The sequence below is a fragment of the Misgurnus anguillicaudatus genome, chromosome 7 (assembly GCF_027580225.2).
Source record: "Misgurnus anguillicaudatus chromosome 7, ASM2758022v2, whole genome shotgun sequence".
NCBI lineage: Eukaryota > Metazoa > Chordata > Actinopteri > Cypriniformes > Cobitidae > Misgurnus > Misgurnus anguillicaudatus.
The window spans coordinates 6,213,088-6,222,265 of NC_073343.2; the positions used below are offsets into that span (position 1 = coordinate 6,213,088).

General features: G+C 37.1%; 2 protein-coding genes across 2 annotated transcripts; one reads left to right on the plus strand and one right to left on the minus strand.

Moving 5' to 3' along the window:
• Window positions 1–1,795: 1,795 nt before the first annotated feature.
• On the minus strand, window positions 1,796–3,985 carry bnip4 (BCL2 interacting protein 4). Its single transcript, XM_055172630.2, has 5 exons — window positions 3,799–3,985; window positions 3,114–3,261; window positions 2,927–3,029; window positions 2,371–2,600; window positions 1,796–2,298 (listed from the first exon to the last, which is right to left on the minus strand). Exons 1-5 carry the CDS (start codon window positions 3,839–3,841, stop codon window positions 2,253–2,255), a joined length of 570 nt encoding a protein of 189 aa, XP_055028605.2. The 5' UTR covers window positions 3,842–3,985; the 3' UTR covers window positions 1,796–2,252.
• Window positions 3,986–4,681: 696 nt separating this feature from the next.
• On the plus strand, window positions 4,682–8,313 carry smndc1 (survival motor neuron domain containing 1). Its single transcript, XM_055172629.2, has 6 exons — window positions 4,682–4,841; window positions 5,303–5,422; window positions 5,872–6,014; window positions 6,143–6,301; window positions 7,313–7,466; window positions 7,625–8,313. Exons 2-6 carry the CDS (start codon window positions 5,303–5,305, stop codon window positions 7,760–7,762), a joined length of 714 nt encoding a protein of 237 aa, XP_055028604.1. The 5' UTR covers window positions 4,682–4,841; the 3' UTR covers window positions 7,763–8,313.
• The last annotated feature ends 865 nt before the right edge of the window (window positions 8,314–9,178 follow it).

Consider the following 9,178-nt stretch of genomic DNA (forward strand, 5'->3'; position numbering starts at 1 on the left):
TTTATGCCCCCTGCATGCCCCCATTTTTTTTTAAGATAACACCCTGTGTTATAAACAGTGACATGTTAAACTTGCATATTTAGTTAACTCCAAAATGGGCCAGTGTTGTAACTTAAACTTTGCTGCATAGCGTAGGGATCATTATGAAATTAATATTATTAATTCATATTTAGAATTTAGAAGTGGGTATACCCCATATACCTGCATATACCCTGCACTACACCACTTTATAATAATAATAATAATAATTCCTTACATTTATATAGCGCTTTTCTCAGTACTCAAAGCGCTTTACATATGAACGGGGAATCTCCTCAACCACCACCAATGTGCAGCATCCACCTGGATGATGCGACGGCAGCCATATTGCGCCAGAACACTCACCACACACCAGCTTATTAGTGGAGAGGAGACAGTGATATCGCCAATTAGTATATGAGGGGATGATTAGTAGGCCAATGGGCAAGTTTGGCCAGGATGCCGGGGCACACCCCTACTCTTTTTCGAAGGACATTCTGGGATTTTTAATGACCACAGAGAGTCAGGACCTCGGTTTAACGTCTTATCCGAAGGACGGTGCTTTTTTTTGACAGTATAGTGTCCCCGTCACTATACTGGGGTGTTAGGACCCACACAGACCACAGGGTGAGCACCCCCTGCTGGTCTCACTAACACCACTACCAGCAGCAACCTGGTTTTCCCAGGTGGTCTCCCATCCAAGTACTGACCAGGATGGAGCGTACTTTATATAAATCTAAAAATGTTTTATTTGTGAAAACTTGATTGGGTTATAGCTATTGTGCATGTATATACTGTGTGTGTGTGTGTGTGTGTCCAAAAAATGAAAACAAATGATTTTATATATATATATATATATATATATATATATATATATATATATATATATATAAAATCATTTGTTTTCATTTTTTGGAAGAAAATGTAAATTTAAAATGTATGCATTAACTTATACTCTTGAAAATTAAGGTGCTATTGGGACTGATGCCATAGAAGAATTGTTATTGGTTCTCCAGAGAACCTTTTATAACAAAGGTTTTTAAAATAATTATTTCTATTACAAAGACCCTTTAGTGCAGAAAGGCCGTGGATAAGTTCTCTGTGGGTGGAGCGTACAACACAAGGTTTCTTTACAGTGATCCCATAGAAGAACCATTTCTTTAGTACTTTTTTAGTCTGGAGAAACCTTTATCACTACAAAGAAACTTCAGTGCAGCAGAAAGCAGAAAAGTTCATTTGAGTGATGGAAGGCTTTAAGGACTTTTTTAAAAATATGTGAAAATGTAACATCTGGAGATCACATTTTTTGCTGAACAGTCAACAATTTTCAACGTGTAAAACGCAGTTGAGGTTTCTTACTAAGAAATATTCACACATTATAAAGAATTCAATGAAGTATTTTTTTGCTATAAAATGTCAAATCATCAGTTATAACCTCAGTATTTGTTCCTTTTTTTCCAACACAACACAATTACAGCATGGCACTTTTTAACCAAATGACAATGTGTGATACTTAAGTGGTAGAAATGAACTACCCCTTTAATTTATTTAAACACATTTTACTTAATTTTAAGAAAGCTCGAGAGATAAAGCAGTTGCATTTTACTGCCACCTGCTGGTCTTAAATAATTTTTAAAGCCATTAAAGATGTTGAATATTGACAGCAGCACCCATGTCTATTTACAATGTTTGAATAATTAAAATTCCTCTGGGCAAACACTAATCAATAGATGCAGATTTGAGACCAATAACAAACATCAAGAAAAATCCCACCACATTTATATATCTGGCTTTCACAAGTTTATTCTTTTCAGCAATATGGAGCATTTTCCATTGCATATCATGATCAGAATAAGGAATATATGTGTATTTATTTACTTGGACTGTTATAAAACAAAAGCAGGTCAGCTAAAAAAAACTACAATGTGACCTAAACACTATATGTTTATTTATTTTAACACTTTTAACTCAAATCAAAAGGCTGAAATGTATAAGTCATATTTCCATATAGAAGTTACATATCTACACAATATAAATTCTGTGGCAAAAAAAAATCTCCCTGCTAGAAACCGAAAAAGTTATTGCTGAGAGTTTCGTGTTTTCACAGTGTCCACTTACAAAGCCCTGAATTTTCCCAGAAGAACAAATGCAAGGAAAAAGATGTCAGGTGCTTTCTTTGGCCTGTGCCAGAGAGACCCTGAGACAACATACACACATTTGTTTGCTATGATGACTTAGATAGCAGAACACTGAGTAGTGAGACGCCGTCCAATACAGATCCTGCAAAGAGAAAAACATATAGTCAAACAGTGAATAAATAAGTAGGACAACTGAGAAACTCAAGTTCCTTACCCCAATCCAAGCATTAAGATGTGTGTAATGACTAGGGAGGGCAGCAATAGCTTCAGCAAATGTGTGTTCATTTCCTCGTCAGGTTTAGTTGTGTTTCTTTTGCTCATTTGGTTCCTCTTTGGCCGTTTAATAATAAATGCTGCGTGTGGTACATTCTCTGGACGGCTGGACCAGTCACAGATCCTCATGACAGCCTCGGCTTCCTGTTTGTTCTCGGTAACGACTTCTCCCTAGAACAAACAGAACAAATATCCACAATAACATCTGATCTTTAAACTCTTAAATCTCGTAAGTTCGACACTAAACTTTATGTGATCTCTGTAAAAGCAATGAGCACTGTAAGTCGGTTGGGTAATGCAACTAAAACATTGCACATACTGCAGTAAGGCCTATCTGCAAGACCTCTAAAAAAGATCAAGTGAATACATTTTCAAGTGTTAATCAATGTTGTAGTTGTTTTTTAACAAATGTGTCTTGTCAATCAGAGTGATTGGTATCACCTAATTTTGTGAAAAGGTTTTACTTTTTAACAGATAAATCTGATGACATCATTTACCTGTATATTTGTGTGTTTGTTGAAGGAGGCTGGACTAATGACTGGAGGTGTCTGGACGAGTGGAGGTGTCTGGACAAGTAGAGGTGTCTGGATTCGTCGAGGACTACATAAAAAGAGATCATAATACCCACTGTGATTTTTTATCTGTAAAAGACTTTTTTTCTCAAATGAAAATTTTTGTACACACCTGCTACAGTGAGAGCTTGTCCGTGAACTGCTGCTGGACTCACGTTGGGCTTCCAGAAGCATTTTTTCCAGGTCTGTGATATCACACAGGGTTGGTGTGCCTTCACTATGCTCACTGCTTGAATCAAAATGAAGCTCTACCCATGAGTCTGGGAAACAAAAATAGATTACAGTTTCCAGGACCTTCCAGATTTGACTTCAATTGTGCCAGCATTCCATTTGAAGTACTAAATGCTTTATTTTGTTTATCAGTTTCAGCTTCATAACCATATCATATATTTATCACCCTGTGTTTGATAAAACTGGACCAAACTAGAATCATGTAATAATTATGTATACAACAAGTACACCATGTTCGATGTTATTCCGTAAATCCTTTTATATAACCTATTTCAAAATTGGGTCATGGAGATTCCACTTATCACAAACAAGAGTTTTAGTCGTAAACTATTAACAAAGATTTTTTTTAGATAAATAAAAATGTTTGCTTTGGGCAAACACAAAGTTGCTGACGTCGCAGTGTAGCGGATTTGAGCTCTGCACTGCCGAGATTTACAAAAGAACATTACATGTAATGTTATCTAATCCAACTTACCAAGTAATGGGAGTAAATATTGTTGTATTCATATTCTTAACATTCATATTGTCGATGTGCCTACGTAACCGAGCAAATGTGTGCAACTCACCGTGAAGACCATCATCTTGTGTTACAAGCTTCTGCGTTGACATTGTTGTTAAAATGTTGTTTTATATTATATTACGCTTCTTAAATGTAGTAAGATGTGTTATAACGCGAAAAAAAGAAACTCTCTGAGAGAAACAAACATACGACAGCTTCAGCGCCCTGAAAAACAATGACGAAATCTTTTGTTTACAGACAGAATCTGCGCTCTGATTGGTCAGTTTGTGAACCAATCATCTCACCCTACGTAGGTTGATGGGAAATGTGACACGAGTAGTACTGTTGAATAAAAAAATATTATAAGATAAGCTATTACGTTTTTTAGTCAAATAAAATAAATACTAAACTAAAGAGACAAGGTTACTTTTACTATGAATTTTAGGTACCAGTTATAATAATTTCTAATGGTTTTATTGGTTTTATTGGGAATTTTATTGGTTCTAATGGAATATGGCCCAAAACACACTACAGTGTATGGTTTTTTGCTGGTCTCTAATGGTGTGTATTGGTTCTAATGGAATATGTATTGGTTCTAATGGAATATTGCCCAAAACACACTATAGTGTAGTGGTTTTAATGGTAAAAGCTAATGGTTCCTATTGGAATTTTAATGGAAACCATTAGAATTTTCTGTAACGTTAATGGTTTTATTGTTTTTTCAGCAGGGTAATCTGCTTTCTTTTGCAGACAAACATGCAAAGAACGAATTATGTTCTGGTTCGCTTAATGTAACATTAGCAGTCGTTTTTGTGCAGTCATATTTACAGCATGACCCATTCTCCACAATTTTTGCACAAACATGTTAAAATTAATAACCAATCTTCAAAATACACAGAACGCCTTGCATCACCGACAGAAATAACGCGATAACACATTATCATATGGGATTTTGGCGTCACATCCGGAAAGAGGTCGACTTGGTGAAAGGAACGGGAGATAATAAACGAACGGCCGGTTTTATTTATTAAAATACAGCAGTACATGAAAACTTAAGCGTTTACATTTTTCGATATTTCATATAAACATTTCAACAAGGACTCTATAGGGGTAAGATGTTTGTCAAATTAGGACGTGGTTATTATTTATATGTAAATATAAACATCGTGGCCTTGTACGCGGCTGCTTTTGAGCACGAGCCGCCGATGAGCTTTGATTTGGAACCAAAAACAAATATTTTCAATTCAATAAGAGCAGTGTATTTTTTCTCTTTATAGGTTTACAAGCCATTGTAGATGTTTACGTAAGCTTAGCCTGTATGAGGGTTGACGTGATCGTGCTTATGCGAGTTAGCATCACAGCTAGAGCTAAGGTTTGATTTGCGTAAACAACCTGTTACAGTATCGATAGTAACACATGCACGTTAGAAGTAATCATGTGTAACTTTCTCTGCCAAAACACTAGTCAGCCAAGTGAATTATATGTGTACATATAATGTTGAAATTGACATTTTTGAACTAAACTGAGTAATTGACCGCTGTTCTTTCTGTTTTACATTGATGTCTTTACAGATGTCTGAAGAGTTGGTAAAGCAGTTGAGCAATTATAAGGCACAGCTGCAGCAAGTAGAAGCTGCACTCTCAACAGATCCAGATAATGAAGATCTGCTTAAATTACAGAAGGACCTCCAGGTTTGGGACTACACACTGTTTTTGGGGGGACATTATTATACAATAAAGGGCTATTACTTATATCTATATATATATATATATATATATATAAGTAGCCCTTTATTGTATAATAATAATAATGATAATATATATCATTAATGTAAATTTTGCTGATGGGGTGAGAGTTGAACATTTTAAAAAAATCCATTGCAGAAGTACAAATCAGGCTTTACAGGGACCACATTTACATGTAAAATAAATGGGGACTGTGAATTGGAGCTTGCTTTGTTTTTTTAGCATATTTTTCCTGTGTTAATAGAATTAGTGGTCTGCCTTGTTTTTCAGTGTGCATTTCACTTAAGTTGAAGCCTGATAGCATCTATTTGCAACAAGATAGAAGAGTTTACATCATGTCAGCGCTAAGTAAGTAGATTTATCATATCATAGTGCTTCTATATGTGTTATTATAGGAGGTGATTGAGTTGACAAAAGACCTGTTGACATCACAGCCAGCGGAGGGCGTGGCCAGCACCAATAGCTCAGAGGCTGCAGCGCCTACTCGCAGCTGGAGAGTCGGAGACTCTTGCATGGCCGTTTGGAACCAGGACGGACAGTGAGTATCATGCGGTCACACACATGGTGCTAGGTGATTTGGGCTGTTTATGGATTCGGTAACATTTGGGGGGAGGGATTTCTGTGTATATCCGTACTCACCTGCTTACAGTGCTGTTTAATTGGCAGGTTGTATGAGGCAGAAATCGAGGAGATCGACAACGAAAATGGCACGGCAGCCATTACCTTTAGTGGCTATGGCAATGCAGAAGTGGTGCCTCTTCAGGCACTCAGAGCCTCGGAGGAGGGCAGTAACAGACCACAGATTGATGGAAAGCCCAAATCTAAGTAAGTGGATGTGTGAGGGTGTATTTATATATCAAAACAGATATACACTCACCTTAAGGATTATTAGGAACACCTGTTCAATTTCTCATTAATGCAATTATCTAATCAACCAATCACATGGCAGTTGCTTCAATGCATTTAGGGGGGTGGTCCTGGTCAAGACAATCTCCTGAACTCCAATGTCAGAATGGGAAAGAAAGGTGATTTAAGCAATTTTGAGCGTGGCATGGTTGTTGGTGCCAGACGGGCCGGTCTGAGTATTACACAATCTGCTACAATGGGCTACAACACAAGCTCACCATATTTGGATCGTTGAAGATTGGAAAAATGTTGCCTGGTCTGATGAGTCTTGATTTCTGTTGAGACATTCAGATGGTAGAGTCAGAATTTGGTGTAAACAGAATGAGAACATGGATCCATCATGCCTTGTTACCACTGTGCAGGCTGGTGGTAGTGATGTTATGGTGTGGGTGATGTTTTCTTGGCACACTTTAGGCCCCTTAGTGCCAATTGTGCATCGTTTAAATGCCATGGCCTACCTGAGCATTGTTTCTGACATGTCCATCTCTTTATGGCCACCATGTACCCATCCTCTGATGGCTACTTCCAGCAGGTTAATGCACCATGTCACAAAGCTCGAATCGTTTCAAATTGGTTTCTTGAACATGACAATGAGTTCACTGTACTAAAATGGCCCCCACAGTCACCAGATCTCAACCCAATAGAGCATCTTTGGGATGTGGTGGAACGGGAGCTGCGTGCCCTGGATGTGCATCCCACAAATCTCCATCAACTGCAAGATGCTATCCTATCAATATATGGGCCAACATTTCTAAAGAATGCTTTCAGCACCTTAATCAATGCCACGTAGAATTAAGGCAGTTCTGAAGGCAAAAGGGGGTCAAACACAGTAATTAGTATGGTGTTCCTAATAATCCTTTGGGTGAGTGTACATACAGCAGATACAATTTAAACGTTACTGTCTGATTTAAAACATTTAAACTCTCTCAGAAAAGAGATACTGGCTGAGCAGAGGGAATATAAGAAGAAGAAAGCCCAAAAGAAGGTGGTGCGCATGAAGGAGCTTGAACAGGAGAGAGAAGATCAGAAATCCAAGTGGCAGCAGTTTAATAATAAAGCCTATTCAAAGAATAAGAAAGGACAGGTGTGTATAAGAGCGAGTAAACTTATAGTGGAGGAGCTGTGGTGGTCTATAGAAAAGTTTACTCTACTAACTAATGATTCGCTGTTTATTGGATGTTTGAATTTATTTTATTAATGTTTTAACCCATAAATAATGCTAACGTTAATCATCCTATGCAGGTAAAGAGGAGTATATTTGCATCACCAGAGAGCGTAAATGGAAAGGTCGGCGTCGGCACATGTGGCATCGCTGATAAACCCATGACTCAGTACAACGACACTTCAAAATATAACGTCAGGCATCTGATGCCCCAGTGATCCATCAGTGTTCTGTTTTGTCTGTCTCATCCCCTCAACATCACCATCCACCATTAGAACGAAGCATATAAATACTGGATAAGAATTCCTAAGTTTGATTGGAAATATGAATATAGTAACACGCTTCCCAAGTAGGACTCTACCATTTTATATTTCCAGTTCCAGCGCGTTTTTCATCTTTGGATGTCTATATACTGGCTGCTCTATACTGAAAGAATCTCTGGATGTATAACTCATAATTCCTCAGTCCAGCTACTTCTAAGTACAGTTCATACACTTCCTTTTTTATTTAAGGATCTCATCATGCTCTCTGGACTGGATTTCTGCACACTTGCAGTGATACGGAGGATGAGAACAATGCCCTAGGTTTTTTTATGATGTTTGAAGTAACATAATTGACATACATACATAGTTCAGTCAGGGAGGACTAAAGCTGTTTTCTGTTTTGCTTTCTGATATTTGTTTCTGCAGTCCCTGTGATGTTAAATTTGCTTTTCAGTTTTGTATATTTACATATTTGAGAGGAATAAACATTGATTTGTTGAAATGTCTGTACTAAGAATTTGTGTTTTGTGTTAAATGTAACATTAACTTTTATGAGTGGTGCAATACATAGTCAAAAAAAAAGGTCAAAATTGATACCCTAGCTGTCGACTTTTAAAAGTGGTGGTACTCTTACAGCTACATAATTTCTATTAGTACCTCAGGGATACATATTGGTAACAAATGTATATATATCTGGACCTAATGGTACATATTAGGACCTTTAAAATGGTATTGCCCCAGTGACTTTGTATGGATACTTAAAGTATTTCCTGACAGTGCAGTATGTACTGTTGTGTTAACTTGCAAAACTGGTAATGTTTTGTAAAGCCAGTATTCCAAAATTTTGACATTTCTTTGAACATTGAGTTTTTATAGTAATGGTAGCCATATCTCCGAGGCTTGTGTCAATAAATGAAATGATTTAAGTAAAGTTTTTTATTGATTGATTCGTAACAAATTCAGATGACTTCTAAAGCTTTCTCACCCACACACCTGATTGCCTTGCTTGTACTCTCTAAGCGTTTAAAAATGCCATACACAGGGTGTGCCCTTGTTAGGATGTATTATATTGCGATAGTTGTTGGGTTGATAATAGAGATGCACTGATATATCGGCCAATAATCTGTATTGGTTGATAAAAGCAATTTTTCATACCGAGATAGTTCTAATTTTTTATCCACTTAAAAAATCGCCACATTTTATTTTGTGCCACCATACTTACTCATGTAACTACTCATGTAACAGTCTTTAAATAGGGAAACATGAAAGTGTTTGGATCCTAAGGAATGAATGGGGCTAGGCTAAATGCTAATGCATTCACGATACGATGTGCAAAGATTAAATGCATGCATTGAAAAGATCTAGGTAGGT

What these genes read in the sequence shown, in the direction of transcription:
- smndc1 (XM_055172629.2), top strand. Translation starts at nt 5,303, where the DNA reads ATGTCTGAAGAGTTGGTAAAGCAGTTGAGCAATTATAAGGCACAGCTG. An exon ending in GTTTGGAACCAGGACGGACA is followed by an intron (nt 6,015 to 6,142) that starts GTGAGTATCATG and finishes TTTAATTGGCAG; the next exon opens with GTTGTATGAGGCAGAAATCG. An exon ending in CAAAGAATAAGAAAGGACAG is followed by an intron (nt 7,467 to 7,624) that starts GTGTGTATAAGA and finishes CATCCTATGCAG; the next exon opens with GTAAAGAGGAGTATATTTGC.
- bnip4 (XM_055172630.2), bottom strand. Translation starts at nt 3,841, where the DNA reads ATGTCAACGCAGAAGCTTGTAACACAAGATGATGGTCTTCACG. An exon ending in ACAAGCTCTCACTGTAGCAG is followed by an intron (nt 3,030 to 3,113) that starts GTGTGTACAAAA and finishes CTTTTTATGTAG; the next exon opens with TCCTCGACGAATCCAGACAC. An exon ending in ACAAACACACAAATATACAG is followed by an intron (nt 2,601 to 2,926) that starts GTAAATGATGTC and finishes TGTTTGTTCTAG; the next exon opens with GGAGAAGTCGTTACCGAGAA.